This window comes from Geotrypetes seraphini, chromosome 1, assembly GCF_902459505.1.
Source record: "Geotrypetes seraphini chromosome 1, aGeoSer1.1, whole genome shotgun sequence".
NCBI classification, from domain to species: Eukaryota; Metazoa; Chordata; class Amphibia; order Gymnophiona; family Dermophiidae; genus Geotrypetes; species Geotrypetes seraphini.
The window spans coordinates 296,552,652-296,576,129 of NC_047084.1; the positions used below are offsets into that span (position 1 = coordinate 296,552,652).

At 42.1% G+C, this 23,478-nt stretch overlaps 1 protein-coding gene across 4 annotated transcripts in view; it reads right to left on the reverse strand.

Moving 5' to 3' along the window:
- The window catches only part of LOC117364589 (dynactin subunit 1-like), a 250,634-nt gene that overhangs the window by 151,602 nt on the left and 75,554 nt on the right, over positions 1-23,478 (reverse strand). For 2 of the 4 annotated variants that reach the window (XM_033953963.1, XM_033953946.1), the window contains exons 5-6: positions 18,355-18,375; positions 8,605-8,799 (exon numbers count right to left, since the gene is read on the reverse strand). In XM_033953963.1, the coding sequence (XP_033809854.1) occupies positions 8,605-8,799; positions 18,355-18,375 (216 nt within the window). Of the gene's footprint in view, positions 1-8,604; positions 8,800-18,354; positions 18,376-22,845; positions 22,954-23,478 lie in introns of those variants that run through there. The other 2 variants (XM_033953971.1, XM_033953955.1) reach the window with 2 other exon arrangements.

Consider the following 23,478-nt stretch of genomic DNA (forward strand, 5'->3'; position numbering starts at 1 on the left):
GCGTTCCCTGAGGCAGGACCGAAACATGCATGTCGGAACTCACAAGCTGCAAGTTAAGTTTGTCTAGTGCTTCGACTACAAGTTTAGTAAACAGTAGTTTTTTCACATCAAAAACATATATGAAATGATATAACTCTTTTGTTTACTCTCCATGCGATGATTGGGCTGTGAGGTGGTTTTTTCTGGGGTTCGCCCCAGTTTTCCCCTCCATGATTCTGAGCAAACCTGTGAACTTTGTTATATCATCCATATAATACTTTGAATAGGTCTAGAGTGATTTTTTTTCTCATTTCAGGATAACTGGGTCAGCAAATATATCTATTATTCTCTAATGTGACCAGGGATTCTGTATAGGACACCCGGGATTCTATATAGGACGCCCGGGAGGGGCGTCCTATACAGAATCGGGCCTACACTAACCCCGATTCTGTAACCAGCGTCCATGTTACAGACGCCGGTTACAGAACCGGGTTAGAGTCGACACGGCCACTACACTTATCGCAGCAAGGGATCTCCCTGCCGTGATAGGTATGGCGGCCGCAGCTGCAGCCACCTGTCCATACCCCCACCCCGATCACCGGCAGGAGGGTGCCCAACCCCTCCTGCTGGAGGATGTCCCCTCTCCGTACCTCCCATGCTAACACCCCATTGATACTTAGTTTTTGGAAATCCATTTGGGGCCAAGTGAATAATCTACTGGAAAATCTGGTGGCATTATCATATGACACTGTGTTATTTGGTACTTCTATGAGAGTTAAAAGTCAAGTCTCTTCTAATAATAATAAACTTTTTTGTTCATTATGACAGGGGTTACCATTCAGCAAATTATGAAAAACTAGAAAAATTGGGATCGGCTGAATTATAATTTTTGGTGGAATTCATTATGCCAAATCTTTAAAATGGAACGGGTAATAGCCATACAGCAGGGGCATTTTAAGAATTTTAGGGATGTTTGGGAGCCATTAACAAAACATTGTACAGAATGAATATTATTGTCTCCCTTTGTTCATACACGTCCAGGGTGGGGAGGGAATATTTTATGATTTATTATGCTTAAGTACAATTGTTGGGTATTAGGGGGGGGAGGGATATTTGATGTGAGTTAAACTTTGATGGTATATTAAGTGATGTTAAAGTATAAAATGATTGTATCTTATGTTACACTTGTTGAAAGTTTTAAAAATGAATAAAGACTTAAAAAAAAAGAACTAGTCAAAACTTGTTTCTTGATCTTATCGCAGCATTATTCATTTTTTCAAAGACCACTTCTCTTACTGTTAGGCGTCCATAAAATACATCATCAACACTTATATTTCCATAATTACTGTAGATTAAAATCATTTTCCGGGCAAACGATTTCAACCCCGAACTTTCAAGAATAGAAAATGATAATCCAGCCTCAACAACTAGATGCAGTTCAGCATTCTTCACAAACCAATCAATCAGCATTTGCCTGCCTAGTCTGGCAACAGCATATGACCTCATATGATATGCCATATTTTTTGTCCCATACTGTTTAATCAATCCTTCATCTGACTTTGAATTAAACAACACACAACTTGAACAATTCATGCAGGCTGCCCAGCCAAAAATCTGCTCACCATTTATGGTTTCAACCAATTTAAACATTTTTCCAACATTTGGCTTTGCTGTCTGCATTTCCTTTCAAAACAACAGAAACATTTTGAAACACATTATACAAACTCTCTGATGTCCACAATTGAGATGGTTATAAGTCATTCCATTCTTAGTCATAACTGATATTTCACTACTCTTACACACAGGGCTGGACTGTCCAGGCCCACCCAATCTCAGTTCAGACCGCCAATCAGATTCCTACCTGCAGTCAGTCCATTCCTGCAAAGCCCCACTCTGCCACCCTTGTCCTCAGCCACCAGTGCACAGAACCGACATTTTGTTTTTACTGGGGAGAGGGGAGTACGCGGCAGGATTGGGCTGTGCCTGTTTAATCGTCTCATCACAGTTTTCTTTCTCCCTGTAGGCACGGCTAAGTTGTGCAGGCATTTCCCATGGCAGCTTCATGGATAAGAACATAAGAATAGCCTTACTAGCTCAGACCAATTGTCCATCTAGCCCAGTATACCGTCTTCACGGAGGTCAATCCAGGTCATAAGTACCTGGCAAAAATCCAATTAGTAGCAGCATTCTATGCCACCAGTCCAGGGCAAGCAGTGGCTTCCCCCCATATCTGTCTCAAAAGCAGACTATGGATTTTTCCTCCAGGAACTTGTCCAAACCTTTTTTAAAATCAGCTATGTTTACTGCTCTTACCACATCCTCTGGCAACGCTTTCCAGAGCTTAACTGTTCTCCGAGTGAAAAATATATCCTCCTTTTGTTTTAAAAGTATTACTCTGCAACTTCAAGTGTCCCCTAGTTTTTGTAAATCTTGCTGCAGTAAAAAATTGATTCACTTATACCTATTCTACACCACTCAGGATTTTGTAGACTTCAATGAGGTTGCATCATTCAGCAATACAGAGACATTATAACATTCTTAGGGGTCCTTTTACTAAGGTGCGGTAGCTGTTTTAGCGCATGCTAAATGCTAATGCGTCCATTATATCCTATGGACACGTTGGCGTGCATTAGCATTTACCACACTAAAACGGCTACCGCAACTTAGTAAAATGACTAGTTAGTCTTGTTTACAATCCCTTTTCTAATAATTCCTAGCATCTTGTTTGTTTTCTTGACTATTGCCAAGCATTGGGTGGAAGGTTTCAGCGTACTGTCCACAATGACACCCAGATCTTTTTCTTGAGTGCTGATCCCCAAAGTGGACCCTAGCATCCAGTAACTATGATTTGGATTAGTCTTCCCAATATGAATCACTTTGCATTTGTCGACATTAAATTTCGTCTGCCATTTGGACGCCCAGTCTTCCAATTTCTAAGGCCTTCCTGCATGTGTTTTAACAACTTTGAACAGTTTAGTGTCATCTACAAATTTAATCACCTCACTTGGAGTTCCAATTTCCAGATCATTTATAAATAAGTTAAATAACACTGGTCCCAGTTCAGATCCCTGTGGCACGCCACTATTTACCCTCTTTCATTGAGAAAAATGACCATTTAACCCTACCCTTTGTTTTCTGTCTGATAACCAATTCTTAATCCTATCCTATGACTCTTTAATTTTCTCAGGATCCTCTCATGAGGAACTTTGTCAAAAGCTTTCATCACCCTTGAAAACAATTTCTGGTTCAGGAAGATTTCTTATATCTTTTTCCTTAAAGACCGAAGTAAAGAATTCATTCAGTCTCTCCACTATGGCCTTATCCTCCCTGAGTGCACCTTTTACTCTTTGATCATCCAATAGTCCCATGGAGTCTCTCACAGGTTTTCTGCTTTTGATTTACTGTATTTTTCGCTCCATAAGACGCACTTTTTCCTCCCAAAAAAGTGGGTAGAAATAGGGGTGCGTCTTATGGAGTGAATACCCGCTTGTACCGCCGTACCTTTTAAAAAATCCAGACGTCCAGCGCTGTATGGCAGGAGCTTTCAGCGCATCTGCCCTTCCCTCCGCTGACTCCCGAACCAGGCAGGAACGCGAAAAGCTCATGCCTGTCTCGTGCTCTGCTCTGACGCTGCTGCGAGAGTTCTGGAGTCAGCTGAGGAAAGGGCAGGAGCACTGAAAGCTCCTGCTGTCTGCACTGGACGGTAGGATTTAAAAAAAGTGCTCCCCTCTGACGCTGCCGTGAGAGTTCGGGAGTCAGCGGAGGGAAGGGCAGGAGTGCTGAAAGCTCCTGCCATACAGCGCTGGATGGCAAAATTTTTAAAAAGGTATGGGGGCCTGCCTGCCTGCCTGCTTGCTTGCCTCAGGGTTGGGGATCCTGATGGGAGGTGGGGGGCCCTGCCTGCCTGCCAGCTACTAGCCCTGCATGCCCTGTGCCCTGCTTGCCAGCTATTATCCCTGCCTGCCCTGTGCCCTGTCCCAGCCTACCACTAGACCACCAGAGGGGGGACAGGGTACAGAGCCTGGCAGGGAGGTGGAACAGGGTTCAGAGCTTGGCACGGAGTGTGGGGTTGGGTTCAGAGCCTAGCAGGGAGAATTTAGTTCAGAATGGTTTTTTTTCTTGTTTTCCTCCTCTAAATTTAGGGTGCGTCTTATGGTCGGGTGCGTCTTATGGAGCAAAAAATACGGTACCTAAAAAATGTATTACTATGAGTTTTTATCTCTTTGGCAAGTTGTTCTTCAGATTCTTGTTTAGCTTTCTTTATCAATGCTTTGCATCTAACTTGCCAGTGGTTATGGCTCTTCTTATTTTCTTCATTGGGATTCTTTTTCCATTCTTTAAAGGATGTTTTTATGGCCGTAATAGCCTATTTTGTTTTGCCTTTTAACCACATTGGCTCTTGTTTTATCTTCTGTCCACCTTTTTAATACATGGTCTGGGCTTCTACGAAGGTATTTTTAAACAGCATCCATGCCTGGTTTATACTTCTGACCTTTGCCACAGACCCTTTAGCTTCCTGTTAACCATTTTCCTCATTTTATTGCAGTCATCCTTGAGAAAATTAAATGCCGCTACAGTAGATTTCTTTAGTGACATCACTCCAGTTATCAGCTCAAATTTGATTATGTTATGATCACTGTTTCGCAGCGGACCCAACACAGTTACCTCCTGTACTAAGTCCTGCATTAAACTAAGGACCAAGACTAATAGCCTCCCCATGGTGCCATTTTGAAACTTGGATAGTTTGTGCGAGTAGGTGTATTCTCAGCAGCGCTGTTCGTATGTTACAAAACCCTGACGCAGCTTTGACCAGCGAAACGGGGATTCCCGGTTGGGTAATTCAGAAGGGAAACTTGATGCTTGGAACTGGAGGTAATCGGCAGAGAGCTGATGTTATATCGTCCTTTGTGACTAATAGCACAATTCTGAATGGACATAGTCTTCTGTGACTTGACCCCATGGATGCAGTAATTGGGAATTTGGAGTATCTGCAGTTGCAGTCTGTATCGCTGAGTTGTAGCACTTTGTTTGGAGTTTTTTTTCTCCAAAGTAATTTTTTGGGTGTTCCTCGGACATTTTAGTACAGGTGCTCCCTCCTATAGATTTTAAACATCTTGGGGTTCTTAGTAACCAGATTGACTAGAGAGTGTGTCTAGCATATGATTTTTCTACATATATGATCTATATAGTATGCTTCTCATTTTGGAATCGTAGTTGAAATCACCCATTATTATACTGTTGCCCAATATGTCAGCTTTCTTAACCTCTGAAAGCATTTCTTCATCTGTCTGCTCATTCTGTCCTGGAAGATGGTAGTATAACCCTACCCGTATATTCTTTCCCTTCACACATGGAATTTATATCCATATGGATTCCACACTGCTATCTGTGTCATGCAGAATGTTTATTTTCTTTGATTCAATTCCCTCTTTAACATATAGCACAACCCCCCTCCCCTTTCCAATTTGATCTACTCTATCATTGCGATATAATTTATACCCAGGTAATAGAGTATATAGCACTGAATGATGAGGTAGATATAATACGCATCTCAGAGACCTGGTGGAAGAAGGACAATCAATGGGATACTAACTTTCCTACTTCATTTTTTAGACTTCTAGCATTTGTATACAGACACTTCAAATTGTGTTTTTTTCCTTGTATCTACAGGCTGCTGAGAAGCTGATAGGGATAACTTGACAACTTTACTCTGCTTCCCTCTTAAGCACTCTTAGTTTATTTCACTATTTTTGAAATCTCTCTATTGGGACTCCTTAAATGTTCTGATTCAAGGATACTCCACACCGAACCATCTGCTCCTGGGTGACTGTCAGCTTCCCCCTCCCCATCTTAGTTTAAAAGCTGCTCTATTTCCTTTTTAAATATTAGTTCTGGCAGCTTGGTTCCATCTTAGTTAAGGTGAAATCCATCCTTTTGGAATAGGCTCCCCCTTTCCCAGAATGTAGCCCAGTTCCTAATAAATCTAAATCCCTCAACCCTGCACCATCGTCTCAACCACACATTGAAACTTTGGAGCTCTGCCTGCCTCTTGGGTCCTGCGTGTGGAATGGGGAACATTTCTGAAAATGCTATCCTGGAGTATCTGGATTTCAGCTTTCTACCTAAGAGCCTAAATTTGGCTTCCAAAACCTCCCTCCCACATTTTCCTATGTCATTAGAATCTACATGTACTATGACAGCTAGCTCCTCCCCAGCACTATCTAATATCTTATCTAAGTCAGTGGTTCCCAACTCTGTCCTGGAAGACCATCAGGCCAATCGGGTTTTCAGGCTAGCCCTAATGAATATGCATGGAGCAGATTTGCATGCCTATCACTTCCATTATATGCAAATCTCTCTCATGCATATTCATTAGGGCTAGCCTGAAAACCCAATTGGCCTGGTGATCCTCCAGGACAGGGTTGGGAACCATTGATCTAAGTGATGCATGAGGCCCGCCACCTTTGCACCAAGCAGGCAAGTGATCAGGTGATCCTCATGCTCACCAGCCACTCAGCTATCTACCTGCTTAATGATTGAATCTCCCACTATAATGGCTGTCCTAACTCCTCCCAAGCCTGCAACTCTAGTCTCCAGAGCTCAGGCTTCCAGCAGCAGCAGAAGCATTCCACTCCCCTGCTGCAGTCCAATAGGCTTTGTAGGAGGGCCAAGCAACAAGCACACACTAGAAACATAGAAACATAGAAATTGACGGCAGAAAAGGGCCTCAGCCCATTAAGTCTGCCCACACCAATGACCCACTCCCTGACTTTTATTCCCCTAGAGATCCCACATGAATATCCCATTTTCTCTTAAAATCTGACACGTTGTTGGCCTCAGTCACCTGCTGAGGTAGCTCGTTCCAATGATCGACTACCCTTTCGGTGAAGAAGTACTTCCTGGTATCACCATGAAATTTCCCTCCCCTGACTTTCAGCGAGTGCCCTCTTGTAACCGAGGGCCCTCTAAGACAGAAGATATCATCTTTGACCTCTATATGCCCCGTAATATACTTAAAGGTCTCAATCATGTCTCCCCTCTCTCTTCGTTCTTCCTGCGAGTACATCCGCAGTTTTTTTAGCCTTTCTTCGTACGTGAGTTCCCTGAGCCCCAAGACCATCCTGGTAGCCATTCGCTGAACTGATTCAATTCTTAACACATCTTTCCGGTAGTGCGGTCTCCAGAATTGAACACAATACTCCAGATGAGGTCTCACCATGGATCTGTACAGCGGCATTATGACTTCAGGTTTTCTGCTGACAAAATCCCTACGGATGCAGCCCATCATTTGTCTTGCCTTGGACGAAGCCTTCTCCACCTGATTGGCAGCCTTCATATCATCACTAATGATCACTCCTAAATCACGTTCTGCCGTGGTCTTGGACAAGGTTTCTCCATTTAGTGTGTAAGTTCTGTGTGGATTTTTTTTACCTAGGTGCATAACTTTACATTTTTTAGCATTGAAGCTTAGCTGCCAAGTTGACGACCACTGTTCCAGCTGCCGTAGGTCCTGCGTCATAGTGTCTGGCACACTGTTTTTACCTACTATGTTGCATAGTTTGGCATCGTCGGCAAACAGTGACACTTTTCCTCTAAGCCCTTGGGTCATATCTCCTATGAATAAATTGAATAGAATCGGCCCTAAGACCGAGCCCTGTGGTACTCCACTCGTCACTGCTGACGTTTTGGAGGGGGTACCGTTTACCATCACCCTTTGAAGCCTACCGCTTAGCCAATCCCTAACCCATGTAGTGAGTGTATCCCCTAATCCCATAGATTTTAGTTTGTTCAACAGCCTGCGGTGTGGGACGCTATCAAAAGCTTTGCTGAAGTCCAAATAAATCACATCCAGGGACTCCCCGGCATCCAGATGACTAGTCACCCAGTCAAAGAAGTCAATCAGATTAGATTGGCAGGATCTTCCCCTGGTAAATCCGTGTTGGTGTGGATCATGTAGATTTTCTTCGTCTAGTATTTGGTCGAGTTTCTGTTTGATCAGTGTTTCCATGAGTTTGCACACTATGGATGTGAGACTCACCGGTCTGTAGTTTTCTGTTTCTGTTCTGCAGCCCTTTTTGTGGAGTGGAATTACGTTAGCCGTTTTCCAGTCCAGGGGTATTCTTCCCGTGCGCATGGAAAGATTGAAGAGCATGGATAGTGGTTCAGCTAGAACTTCACACAGCTCTCTGAGCACCCTGGGGTGTAGATTGTCTGGTCCCATGGCTTTGTCTACTTTGAGTCTTGAAAGTTCGTAGTAGACGCTACTTGGTGTAAACTCAAAATCTTGAAACAGCGATCAGCAGGGCCACTAATCTCCAGAGAGCAAGGCAAGCTCAAGGAAGCAGGTAAATAAATAAATAAAATTATATCATGGGTCAGTGGAGCATGTATACTGACCTGTGACCTACATGACCCATCCAATATTGTTGACACATTTGACACATCACCCATGACCCATTAATCTATTATCAGCTCTGATTCAGATACGCTTGATAACTGTTTCAGAAAAATGATTAAAAAGTCAGTTGATATACATAAAAGTTCTCACTTTCCTTGAAACAAATAAGATAAAAAACAGACTTAAGTATATTCTCCCAATCACCAAACAGTACATCTTCTTCTTACCTTACTAGGTAAAGGACCAGGGAGAGGAACAGGTGACGTCAATGCAGAGGACGGTGAGGGAATGATTGGAGCAGCTAAAGGAGTTTGAGCAGGCGTGCTGGGCTCACTGCTGCTGATTTCACCACATGATGCAGAAGCAGACCCAGAAGCTCCCGCTGTCCCACTGGAGGCTGCAGAGCTAGATGGTCGTGCAGGCTACAAAGCAAGATTTTGAGAAAGAGAGAGAGGTATTCATTTGACTTTTTGCACTTACTTTTAAGCCTGGACTTCACCATGGTTCTTTGGAGCTACTTCTTTACTGCTTTTGTTCAACTCATTTTTAGTTAGGAAATAGGGAAGGTTAAAACCATCCCAGTTAAACTGGTGCTATATGAATGCACATGGAGGAAATGTAGCACAGAACTTTCAGAAATGTAAACTGAAATGTCTGATCTGCCACTGACTCTTTCTCTGATGTTGGATAAGTCACTTGACAAACTGAGATACAGGAAAGTAAATTGCAAATGTAACAATAATCAAAATACTGTCCTTCACCTTAGAACTTAAGGAGCCAACTTTTTGAAATTATTAGAAGGTGCTGAGAGGAAGTGATGTCACCAGAGTGGATGGCCACTCTGATGTGAAGCTCTGGTGGAGCTGTGCTATTTATATACTCTAATACCTTCTGTTTCGATGCTTTCATTGCAAAAAAAAAATAAAATAAAATACTTACCTCCGCTCTACGAGGTGCAATATTCACCCCGAAGAAGTTGTAAAGTTATCAGAACATGGTTGGCAAAGCAAGTACCTCCAAACCAGTGAGTTTGGGACACGAGGCTAAGGTGGCGGTGGTAGTGAGGCCTACTTCGAGTGATTCAGAGAATGGCTAAGCTGTTGGTACTTTGAGCCTGGGGACTTAATAGTAGTACTCGAGGTCTGGTGGTACTTGAGGTCTCTGATATTCACTCAGTTCATTGGAGGAGACCCAGAATAAGGTAGGCACACTAGAAAAAACAGATCTGGAACTGTGGGAGAAGCTAGATGACCTCGAGAACCACACCCATAGATATAACCTGAGGATTCATGGGGTGTCAAAGAAGGCCGCTTTTAAAGATGTTAAGAGTGTGGCACATGACATATGTCAGGATCTGCTGAGGAGAGTGTGTGGTGAAGAGAGACAGGGCCCTTTGATACTTCTTTCTTAAATGGGTGCATAGAACTTTAGGACGCTCTGATGTTATTAAACCACAGGACACAGTCATCTGTCCTAATAGCTTTGCTATTAAAGAGGAAATATTTCAGTTTGTGACAAAGCAGAAAGAATAATAATAATAACAGTTTATATACCACAGGACTGTGAAGTTCTATGCGATTTACAATGATTAAAAGGTATTACAGATCGAGTGAAATAAACAAAGTTCAGAGTTAGTGAATAACAGTTCTAAAGATCATTTGTTGAGGACTAAGATTGTATAGGTCAGTTGCCTAAGTACTTCAGGAACAGGTATGTTTTTAGGCGTTTCCTGAATTCCCTATAAGTAGTAGGCACGAGCAGTTGTTCCAGGTCTTTACCCCATAATGCTGCTTGATGTGAGAAAAGATGTTAATGATTTTTAATAAAGAATATCAGTGATTTTTAATAAAGAATATCAGTGGAAAGATGTTTTAGTGGAGTTGGTTCAAGATCTTTCTCCTGTGCTATAACTTCAGAAATATAGAGAGCCTCAGGGGGTGACCCACTATCTATGTGCCATGGATTATCAATACAGATTGCTTTTTCCCTTCCCCCTTGCCTTTACTGTAGGGGGAACTACCAAGTGAATAAAGGAACCAGTAGAGGCTTGGGATGCACTAGCAGCTCTTCATGCTGAAAATCTTCCTGAGGAAACAAGAACTATGGCTGCAGTTACAGGATCCTCCCCAGCAATTACTAGATGATAGCAGGCATGGCCATACAGATGCCTGCGCCAGATGGGAAAGTCAAGTGATACTGGTCCAGTGAAGTGAACATTAACCTGGGACTTCTTTTGTTTCTTGTTTTCATCCAAGGAAAGGCTGGAGGTCTTAGAGAGGTTTATGTTTATTTGATAGCACATAGTTTTGGATTTACTCTGGGTGGTAGTTGGGGTATAAATGGTGTGTATGAATGTGAGGGGGTTAGGTGGGGAGGAAGAGAGGGTTGAAATTATGGACTTTGCACTAGTGCATTAGTCTTGCTGTGGTGCTTGCTTTTCCAAGGGTTACCCGACAAGTGTGTCTATGATGGGTGTTGATGGGGGGATTAGTAGGGAATGAGAGGGGGGTTCAGGAAGGGAGGGATAGGGGAGGGCCATAGGAAGGCCTGGAAGGGTGCTGGAATGGAAGATTTTAATTATAAGGTGGTATCCTTCAATGTTAAAGGGCAGAATTCTACCCATAAGAGGGGATTACCCTTCAAAGTTAGATTGAAATGTGATATTACATTGGTGCAGGAAAGCCATTTACTTAAGAGCACTGAATGCTTGCTGTGTCATAAACACTTTCCCCAGATATTCTGTAGATCCAGCTCTCAAGCAAAGAAAATTGCTGGAGTGGCCATCCGCATGAATAAGGATTTCTTATTTAAATGTACAGCGCTGCGTATGCCTTTCAGCGCTATAGAAGTTATAAATAGTAGGAGCAGTTTTGGTAGAATTACAGCAATTAAAAAAAGACCAGGAAGGGAGGATGTTATTGCTAAAGGGAACTTGGGGAATAGAAACTGGCGATACTTGTTGTCTGAAATTTCAATAAAAAATATTGAAACAGAAAAAAATATATATATGCCCCGTGTGAGGAGGCACCTAGCATCTGGAAACAATTAAATACCTCCCATTAAACAAACTATAGCTCTGCTACATGGGCACAGCTGTGTGTGATACCTGCATACATAGACAGACTGTGCTGTGCAGTGCAAGAGGAGGAGAGGGGCAGGGTTCATGGTGCTTCTTCTCCCCCCTCAGACCAAAAATGTAGATTGAGGGCTGCTTCCTGCCTCCTGTGATGGAGCGATATCCATTGTCTGGCTATAACTGTGTAGTGTATAATAAACAAGATCTGTTTGGGGGAGGAGGTGATATTTGAACTGGGTTCTGTTCCTCCTATGCAGATTAAACCATGGTCTTTATCTCCCCCCCCACCCCCCTCAATCGTTTTATTGTTAACATATACTGTGAACACAAGATATTAAAATAAAATGAATAATACCCCAGGAAACATAGCACAAAATGTTCTTCAGTTTTGTATTTCCCACTCCCTAAGCCAGTGGTCTCAAACTCATGGCCCGGGGGCCACATGCGGCCCGCCAAGTACTATTTTGAGGCCCTCGGTATGTTTATCATAATCACAAAAGTAAAATAAAACAGTTTCTTGATCATATGTCTCTTTTGCTATAAATTACGATATTATTATTAAGACTTAGCCAAAAGGAAAGATTTATAAACTATACAGAGTTTTACCTCATGCAAAATTGTCATTTTTTAAATAAGACATTAGCTATTTTTCTGAGGCCCTCCAAGTACCTACAAATCCAAAATGAGGCCCTGCAAAGGGTTTGAGTTTGAGACTGAAGGAGTCTGCGACTGGTTTTCCTAAGTGTTGAACTAAGTTTTCTCTTTAATAAAATGCTGAATTATGTTTAGCTGCAGACTAACTTATCTCATGTTCTAGCCTGCCTGCACTGGGTGTTTTAGCTTGGGCATTCTAGCTTCTTATGGCTATCTCAGCATACGATATTGTATTCCACCCTCCTGGACATGTAACAGAAAGACTGCAGGGCTTAGATAAGTGGCCTGCTAGTGACCTGCTAGTGTGAGCTTAGGACCAATGATTAAGAAAAGTAACACGTGAAAAGTTTTTTCTAGAATTCAATTGTATAGCCAGAAGAATGTATAAATATCTCTGAAACTTCCTGGTTTCGGGACTTCTGAAGTCAGCTTGGGCTCAGGGGTTCGCATATGCTGAATAAACATCTGTGTTTTCTTCAAGTCTCTAAGTTTTGTGGCTGCTTTCAAGACCACTGCCCTAAACCCAGACACCTTTAGTTTCAATAAGATCTGGCTGCATCTCCACCAAGTAAAGAAAACAAAAAGTTCAACAGCACCTAAGCCATGTTATAGTTATAACGAGTCACTTTATTTTTCCATTTACAATAAGGATCCCATATTTCTGTTGAATACATTATTCTACAACTTTGTACCTCCTGTAACTACCTCAGAATTCTTCTTACTTGTAATTCCGAGCTATAATTCTTCAACACAATGTAAAGTTCTTAACTTGTAAATCACCTTGAACCTAGTTACGCATAGAGTGATCCAGAAATTGAAGATTAAATTAGATTACTTTGGAAATAGCTGCTAATCTGTCCCTGTGCATGGCAGTCAGTTTAGACGTTGAGGACTAGATTCAGTAAGTGGCACCTCAAAAAAAATTGGTACTCAAAGATGGGTGCCCGTTATTGACTTAGTATTGTGTGCTGATTTCAGCACCCACATTTAGACGGCAGCAGTTATGCCTGTTGAAACCAGGTGTATGAAGGGCCACTGAAAAGTTCTCAGCCCAACCAAGAAGAGAATGATGTGGAGCTATCCAAGTTTCCAAGTTTATTTAAAATTTTCTATCCCGTCCTAGGGAAAACCATCAGGGTGGCTTACAATCTAAAACATAGCCTTACATATATTCATAACATAATAAAACAACACAATGTACAAAACCCATACAAAATACATTAAATTAGGGTTTAAGGGAGAAAGTACAGCAAAAGAAAAAAAAAAAAAAAAAGCATGGGGGATATTCTGTTTTCCAGGACATTAATAGCGCTACCCGTTAAACCTGAGAATATGCATCTGAAAAGAGATAAGTTTAAGAAAAATCTCAAAACTTATCTACAGAAGTAATTGATTTAAGTGCCAATGGAATCAAATTCCAATACTTTGGAACGTTAACAGAGAAGATAGCGTGTTCGTGTACAATTTCTTTATATGACGGAATTATAAGCAATTGCTTATTTCTAGATCTCAAATTTCTGGCTGCTACATAGGGGTTCAGCAACCATGCTAGGTATGGTGGCTCATCTGTACTCGGAACCTTAAATGTAATAAGAAGTAATTCGTACACAATACGGAGCCAATGAGTGTTTTTCATATGTGACGATACATGATCGAATTTGCAAAGATTATGAATTAGTTTGATAGCTGTATTTTGAATGATCTGCAATCTTTGAACATCATTCTGGCATAATCCAGCATACAGAGAATTACAGTAATCGATTTGTTGAAATGAAAAGTGTCAAGAAAAGTGTGGAATAACTTGTAAGTTTCATGGCTCTACATCATCCTCATCTCGGTTGGGCTGAGAACTTTTCAGTGGCCCCTTGTAACTCCAGGGGCCCAATTTGGCCACATATCTTCAGTATTCTATAACATTGTGTGCAGATTGTAGAAACATTCCTGATCTACCCATGGATCTCCCAAGGCCATGCCCCTTTTTAGATTGCATGCTGTGGGATTTGGGGCACACATTGTTATAGACTCGCACATAGCAAGAAGTGTACAGAAATCTAAACTGGTGCCAATTTTTGCCAATTAGCCCCAATTATCAGCACCAATTTGCTTGGTAGCCAATTCATTTGGGCACACATCTTATATCATCACCCAAAAATTGATACCCAATTTTGGATGCCATATATAGAACCCAAATGAGCTTTAGCAATAATAATAGTAATCCTTCTGCTTCCAAGCAGCTGCCAGGATGAATCTACTTGTCACATCTAATCCAGCTAATAGCTTTTGTGTTTCAGGATTCACTCCTCAATGTCCTTATTAAGCAAGCGTCACTTAGAGTGTTTGGTGAATGCAGTGCCCGTGATTGCAAAGCCACCAGAAAGTGCCCTGGTCTCCACACCCTCATCAACACCGCTCATCTCCCCTGCCATATATTTGTCTAAGTCATATCGGGGTGTAATACCATTTGTAAAGCAGTTTGTAGGATATTACTTTTAGTGTTGTGATTGGAATATGCCAACCTTGGAATGTGCATCTCTTATATGTCCTTTACATTACATTACATTAGTGATTTCTATTCCGCCATTTAGATTGGTCAAACCAAAAAAGAGTTTGCACCAGCTCCAAATAATTCAGAATGCTGCAGCATGACTGATAGAAGGCTGCAAGGGGAATAACCGTATCATACCCTTTCTAGAAAAACTGCACTTTTACCAATACCTTAGAGGGGTACATTTAAAACTCTATCTCCCCCTTTTACTAAATTGTGATAGTGGTTATCAGAGCAGGGAACCGCGTTGAATGCTCCATGCTGCTCCTGACGCTCATAGGAACTCTATGAGCGTCGGGAGCAGTGCAGAGCATTCAACCCGGCTCTCTGCGCTAATAACCGCTATTGTGGTTTAGTAAAATGGGGGAGGGGGGGTTATTTGATATTCAAGGTCCTTAGAGAAAATGGACTAGATTACTTAAAGAATAAATAAGCCCTCCATATACCTTTGAGCCATCTACGATCCTCTCAAGTAGCATCATTATCTGTACCCTCATCAAAATAAATTGTATGAAGTGATACTTGTCAGCAAGCCTTCTCAGAAATACCCCCATGCTCTGGAATTTACTCCCAATGGTGGCTGCATCTAACTCACGACTACCTCTATTTCAGGAAGCAGGTGAAAGCCTGGCTCTTCTCCCAATGCCTTTAATACATTTGGTGGTTGACAATCCACTCACTCCACATCTGGGACTAGCTTGCTGCACACCCTGCGACTTAGACCAGTCCCTCACATCTTATTTCATGGCACATATAATTTGTCTTTAGTTTAGAAACCCATCTGTTTATCCCAGTTGATTTTGCAGTATCCATCTTGTTCCTATCTATATATTCATACTTGGCTTCTCGGCTACATAGTAAGATACTTCATTGTATTGTAGAAACAGCATTAGCATCATTTTTGTTACTCAAATGTTCTAATGCATGTTTATTGTTTCACTGGTATACTAACATTGTATTATATGTATGCTATTTGAATGTTATTCTATGCTGTCTATTATTGTATTGCTTGTATTATACTGATATTGATCATATTTCTGTTATACGAGGGTCTTTTCATAAATAATGCAAAGGTTGGCAACGTTGGGGAGTGGATGATACAATTGCAGTAAACCTTGTTTCACTTTCACTTCGGTGCTTCAAGCAGCATGACGTGTGCTTAGGAGCTCTGTAGTGTATATAGGAAATGGAGGCTGCAGGTATCTTGGGTGCTGTGTCTGTTGACAATCAGAGGTTGTATATTAAGATTGAAACTCTACGTGGCAAAATCCTGACAGAAATCCACAGTGCTTTACGTGAATTTTGTGGTGAGTTAACAGTGGACCGTAGTACAGTTTCTCAGTGGGCAACTCGTTTTCGGAGTGGTCGTGTGAGCACAGATGATGACAAGACCAGGAAGGCAACCGATGAACGATGTGTGAAACTCGTGCTTATGATCATGAAGGCATCATCATCACAGACAAAGTTCCATGTGGGAGAAGTGTCATTGCAGTGTTTTATCTTGATTTTTTGCAGAAAAATGCACAAAACCCAACCTCAGCTGCTCTTGGCTGGGCCACTCATTCTTCACGACAATGCTCGCACGCACATAGGGAACGTCGTCATTGAAAAACTATGTGAATATGGTTGGGAGGTGTTACCTCATGCTCCCTACCGTCCAGACATGAGTCCACCAGACTTCAACCTTTTCCCAAAGTTGAAACAACCTACGTGTGGACATCGTTTTACATCTCTGGAAGAGCTTTCTTCTGCTGTTATCTGAGCCATTTGGCAACTGAACAAAATTGGTGTCTTGGATGGAATAATGAAGCTTCCCGGATGTTGGGACTCGGTCAATGCAAGGCAGGGAGACTATATTAAAGGATTGTAAAGAAATACTTGAAAAAAAATAATAAACATGTTAAAATAAAAAAAAGTGTGCATTATTTATGAAATGACCCTTGTATGATTGTTTTACAGTGCTGTTAAATGTGTATATTTTTTATAGTTTCATTAGTTTCAATTTCTATTTCCAAGTTTAACTCATTGATTGTACTTATATTTATATATTGTTATGCTACTAAATTGTAAGTTTTATTTTAAAACTGTACCTTCTGTCCACTGCCTTGGGTGAATCTTTTCATAAAAGGTGGTTAATAAATCCCAAGAATTAAATGAATAATAAATTATCTCCCTCCCCTCCTTTTATCAAATTGCGCTAGAGGTTTTTAGCGTGGGCTGGAGAGGTAAGTGCTCCAATGCTCACAGGAATTCTACGAGTGTCGGACCATTTACTGCGCCGGCTGATGCTAAAAACCTCTAGTGCAGCTTGATAAAAGGGGCATGCAATTTGCACATTATGAGACGTTTGTGAAATGTAAGCGCTGCAGTTTCTCATTTCCATTTCAGTTTTTGTCTGCACATTTTCTAATTTATGGTCACTTAGGCCCCAAATTCTGTAACCAGCGCCTAATTTAGGCATCTATTTTGGAGGCGCCCAACTAGATCGGCGCCTATTTAAATGAATAACAAGCTCAATTAAGCTTTTTAATCAGCAATAATTGAAACTTAGGCGCCTATCAAGAAAGAGTGATTCTGTAACAAAGCGCCTCTAAAAATTTAGGCGGCCTTCAAAAAAATAGGCACTTTGCATGTTAGGTGTGGGCGTGGCTACGTGTTGGGCGCCTTGTTACAGAATCGCTGCTCTTAAGTGTGCTTAAACGCTCGCACGGCCACCTAACTTTTAGTTGTGCCTAGAGCTGGCCTATTTATTGGGCACCTGCAAAATAGGTGCCGTTCAGCGTGATTCACTAATCAGCAGCCAATTTTACTTGAATCGCACTGAACGGTGCCCATATCGGCACCTAACTTTTGGGCGCTTCGTTTAGAATTTGCCCCTTATTCTGCATTCAGTGAAGGTCTGGTTCTGTATTTGGAGTCTATATTTAGGGTCCCTTTGACAAAACTATGGTAGGGATTCCCCCTGCGGCAAATGCACCAAAGCCCATCCTATGGGTTTCGGTGCATTTGCTGCGGAAGAATCACTGCAGCGGCTTTGTAAAAGGGGCCCTTAACTACTCTCCTTTTCAAATCTGAGCTCAAGGTGAGTTACATTCAGGCACATAAGTTATTTCTCTGCTCAAGCGGGCCCACAATCTGTGTGTGTGTGATTGATTTGAGGGATTTTGCTCATGTAGTTTATTCATTGGGTCTCCAGCACTTTAATTTCTTCTGTTTTGCAGTGGGAGGTATACTGACAAGTCAGCATAGATTGGGGGGGGGGGGGGGGTGATTAAATTCTATTCCTTGCTGCATAAGAGCAGGAAAAAACCCCTACATAAATAAAATCAGTCAAAATAAATAGTAGGGATAGAGAGATGTTTCATCGTTTTTTAATAAAGATCCCTGTGGAAACATCTCTCTACCCCTACTATTTTTTGCTTAAAATTTTATTCCTTAATCTAGGAGAAGTAAAGGGAGGCCCATTCTCAAAAAGTTTGCCCTTGAATCTCCATAAGTGTTTCAAGTTGCTCTAAATACTTTTTTTTTTTCCCGAGAGCAATAAATACATTCCATAAAAAGGTGTCTGAACCATTTCTTAGATCTCAACATGCAGCAAATAATAAAGCTCTCCAGCTTGGAACCCTTCATGCACACACCCACAGACTGGACAGTAAAAAGCTGAACAGTACAGAGCCGGAGCCTCTGGCAGCTGGTTCTCACCTTGGTCCGCTTGGTGGTGGTCTGGAGGGCAGCAGGCGTGGCAGGAGTCAGAGTAGGAAAGGATCGCACAAGGTGGAAAGACGCAAAGAGCAGCAGCAGAGGCAGCAAAGAGCAAGGAGAAAGAAACAAAAGACATCGCCAGGGTTAGTGTGGCTTCCTGTGTTTTGGAGAATTCAATTCAAATGTAGTTGTGTGATTTTTAAAATTTTGTATGGGATTTTCTCCCCCTTAATTCCTGTCCTTTTCAGTTCTTGTTTACCATCTCATTCAAGAAATACTCAGAAATATAAACTTGGTTTTCCATCAGTTAAGAGTATTAAAACTATATCCAATTTCTGCAAATCTTTTACTTTTCTATCTGCAAAAATGTGGAATGAGCTTCCTTCGGAGATCAGGTTACTTTCGCGTTTAACAACTTTTCGGCAAATGTTAAAAACTTATCTATTTCAAAAATCTCTGGTTACTTCTTCTGTTCCAAGGTAATTTTGCAATAGAATCATCTCATTCTCTAACTGAATTTAGGAAATCTTGTTAACCGGGTTGAGCCCTTTTTGTAAACTAAACTAAAGCTTAACTTTGTATACCGAGTCATTATTCTGAGAAAGCTCGACTCGGTTTGTAAATTAAATAAACAGGGAATGATTTACAAATGATAAATAGAAGATAATAGCAAAATTTCAAAAGAATTAATTTTCAAAATGTTTGGCAAATAGAGTAGTTTTTAAAGATTTACGGAAAAATTGAAACGAACTGGAACTCCTTAAAAAAAAAAAAGGGGGAGATCATTCCAGAGTTGAGAGAGTTTAAAGACCAAAGATTGACTGAAGATCTTGACTCCTTCAATCCCTTTTTTAGAAGGAAGGGAGAGTTTAAATTGTTGGATACCTTTTGCAAAGGAGAATCGGTAAGGGATAAATCGGGGTTCATAGACAACGGCGCGAAAGACAAAAACGCGCGCCGACAATTGAGCGCAGCGCACGCCGCCGCGCAGCTCTAAATTACAGTTTTTAGGAGCGCCGACGGGGGGTTTTGTTGGGGAACCCCCCCAGTTTACTTAATAGACATCGCGCCAGCGTTATGGGGGGTTTGGGGGGTTGTAACCCTCCACATTTTACTGTAAACTGAACTTTTTCCCTAAAAACAGGGAAAAAGTTAAGTTTTTAGTAAAATGTAGGGGGTTAGAACCCCCCACACCCCCCACAACGCCCCCACAATGCGGCGCAATGTCTATTAAGTAAAGTGGGGGGGGTTCCCCCCCACACCCCCCCGAAGCGCTAAAAACAGTAATTTAGAGCGGTGTGGCAGCGCGCGCTGCGCTCAATTGTCTGGGCGCGCCTTTGTCCCAGCACGCTTTTGACCTGACACCATAAATCGGTATATAAAACCAAGGATTGGATTGGATTACTGTACACAGCTCAGCTTCCATCATTTCTCAAAGCATTTCACTCATTTACAGCTAATATCACTGACTTCTAGATCCGGTTCTAATCTTTTAGCTCCACTCCCAATGCATTGTGCTCCTAGTGGAGAGTGAGGGAAGAAAACCAGGAGGACTCCATGTGGAAATCTCTGATTTAGGGCACACCCCACCCCCTTCTTTCTATGCAGAAATAAAACTTAGTAGATGCCGCCTTCATTTAGGCTAGTAGCACTCCCAACTCTGATTCAAGCATGTGATCCCCCTGGCAATCACTTCCCCACTCACAGAAACCTGACTTGGGTAGAGCAGTGTTAGTTAACGACGTGTTAGTGACACAAAGCTCTGTTAAGAGAACTAAATCATGCTTACTGAGGCATGATCTGGTCAAGGGGCTGCTGAAAAGTTCTCAGCCCAACCAAGAAGAGAATGACGTGGAGCCATGAAACTTACAAGTTATTCCACACTTTTCTTGACACTTTTCTTATCATTAAAACGAAAATTGTTAAGAAAAGTGTGGAATAACTTGTGAGTTTCACGGCTCCACATCATTCTCTTCTTGGTTGGGCTGAGAACTTTTCAGTGGCCCCTCATACAGCCTACAAAATGGATCACTCTAGCTCCAGCCCAGATGGGGAAATACGTTTTGCCTTTGTGTGGCTTTGGACAAGTCACCTTACAGGCTTGCACCCCTGATTCTTGTGAGCACTTTTGTCTTCTGTGAAGGCATGGGAGGCAGTATGCAATCTACGGCTTTTGCCACCCGACTTTGTGAACCGTGTTTGGACGTCAGGCCAGCTGCTGATGGCCTTTCAAAGCACAGAGGTGAGCCTGTTGCTCATGGAGCTCCTGCTTCCTGTGTAAGATTCTGTACATCTGCGATAGGTTGCTTCAGGCTCTTGACCCCTGATGTCATCCACACAAACACAGGGCAGTTTACCCATTTTATTAGCATTTGGATGAGCCCTATACCACTTTTAGGAAGGCTTCATTAAAATGGTCACAGTCTGAGTTTACAAAACAAGTGTTGGGCATCGTTAGACTTTGCGCTAAGTGGCAGATCCTATTGACGCCACCTACAATGTAGGTGCCCGGATGTGCCAATCATGCGTTAGGCGTTGCTAACAGAATCACACCTACATTGTAGGCATCTCTAATGTAGGCCAGTATTTAACTCGCCTACACTGAGGCACCTAACGATGCCTAGCAGCATCTAGCTTAGAAAAAAAAAACAAAACCCCAATCCACCCTCCATGGTGTTAGCAGTCTGGGTGTAGGTACCTACCACTCAATTAACCATATAATTTTTGTCGTCATGAGCTTGTTAAAGCTCATAATGATGCTATTAACTCAAATTTTGAAATTGATTTTTTATTAATGTAGGCACCTATGCTTTAGACCAGTGGTTCCCAACCCTGTCCTGGAGGACCAGCAGCCAGTCAGGTTTTCAGTATAGTCTTAATGAATATGCATGAGAGAGATTTGCATGTAATGGAGTGACAGGCATGCAAACCTGTGCCATGCATATTCATTAAGGCTATCCTGATAACCTGACTGGCTGCTGGTCCTCCAGGACAGGGTTGGGAACCACTGCTTTAGACCCCACTTATAGAATTTCCCCCTAATAGCACTTGCTCGGTTATGATGCAGTGAGAGCATGCCTAGAGCACTAAGACGCTGAACTGGTTTCCAAGTATGCTTTGGTCAAGGAGGATCAGCTGTCAACAGAGAACAGATGAATCTGACATCACTGAACGTGGCATTATTACAAGACTCTGTTCACAGGTGACAAGAATGTAAAACCTTACAGTCTCTGGGGATATACATCTTTCAACAGCAACAACAAACGCTGGAAAAAAATACTGGTCCCCAGGCCTTACTTCATTTCTCTGTTTACTTGGTATGGGTCAACTCTTCTCAAACGGAGTATGAGCAGCTAGTCCCTTGCTAAACAATCAGAAAGCGTGTTCACACTGGGTCTCTATTGTAGTATGCTGTTTACTGGGGGCAGCAACCTGCAAGAACACCCCATACCAGCAGCAGTAATACCCCTTTTTTTCCCTCTCAGATTAACTAGGCTACCAGGGCAATTTAGTGATTGCAGGAAAGAGCTGTGAAACTTGCAATCCCACTTTCAGATCCAACCCTCTCTCCCTTTCCACTCACCGTTGAACTCTGACTTTAGTCATATAACCCTCCTATCCTCAAATTTAAGATTATAAACTTTTTGGGGGGGAGAAACTTTTTAACTGTGATAACGGATAGTACCTTATAATTACAAGGCATTAACAATTGATTTGGCTACATTCTTTTTTCCTGGGAAGAATAAGCACTGGAAGGTATTATAAAGTGTCACTCAAGCCATCTGAAAAATTACTATCTAATGAAATTATGGTTTGCCTGTATAGCATAAAAAGATGAAGCATGGTCTCAGGGAAGTTTTTTTTTTTTTATTGAAACGAAGGATAATAAATACCTTTATTTTCAACTAAGTGTTAAGTATAACAAAATAGGTCTGAGTACACAATTTCCACAAAGGTACTGGGGGCAAATTGCACACACATTACTGTTTCAAAACATTCAAACAGAAAAGGCCTCGTTGCATTAGTCGCCGGGCTTATTTTCTCCAAAGATTGTGAAAGAAATAACCCAATACAACTTTCAAAAGTAGATCTGCAGCTTTGCCCACATCCTAGCTTTCAAATCCAAGCTGCTGTAAAGCTAGAGTGAATGTGAATAATAATAATAAAAATAAACAAATCAGGGCCGGCTGACTTTGCAAGCAAGTGCAATTTCATCTTCAGCTGGGCTGCAGGAAGCACCGCAGGCAAGGACACGAACAGCAGGTTCGGGGGGAGGGGGGGGTTATGTGAAACAGAAAAGGACTCTTTTCAGAGAGGAGAAACTTGCAGTTTACGTCAAGATAGCAGGTGGGCAAAAAACTGAGCGCTAAGAGCAAAGCAATAAAGACATCCAAATTCTGCATCCTTTACAAAAAAAAAGAAAACCCGCACAGGAGCACATCAGATAGGAAGGCACATTAAAAGGAGCAATAAAATGATAATACTTTGTACCTTCCGTGTGGTCGGAGCCTGCCTCATCGTTACAGAGAGCGTCCGAGAAAGACAAAAAGAGGCAGAGACACAATATTAGTACAAGCAGTCACAGCGGAGCAGCTTTCGGCAGTCCGGGATCGCCTACAAATGGCTGCAGCATTTCTCTTAGCTGTCATCCATTCACTCTGCTAATCCGGCGAGTGCTTTAAAAGCCAAGCAACTCCGGATCCTACCAATCAGCAAAGCTGCGATTGCATCTCCATCAAGCTACAACAGTGCTGCCTAATTGCACTTTCCTTTTCTTCGCAAGTGTTCCAACCACCGCCCTGTTTTCTGATTACATCATCGGTGAGGAGGGCTTTTCTCCACCCCCCCCCCTCCCTCAAGGTCCCAGACAGTCCTAAGCCAGCTCTGCATCGGTTAACAGATGCTCATCCTCACAGCGGTCAGGGGGGAGGGGATTGAAGAGAGGAGATCAAGTCCTGTTACCCAGCAACATCTGAGGCGCCTCAGCTCTGATGAGGAAAGGCGATCAGCTCTCCCTAAAGCAGTCCAAGCTGCTTCATGATTCACATTTAAAGGACTTTGTTGTCATGCCCATGACAGTTTTACATGTGTTGCCAAAGGTAATAGGAAGTGGATAAGGCAGAT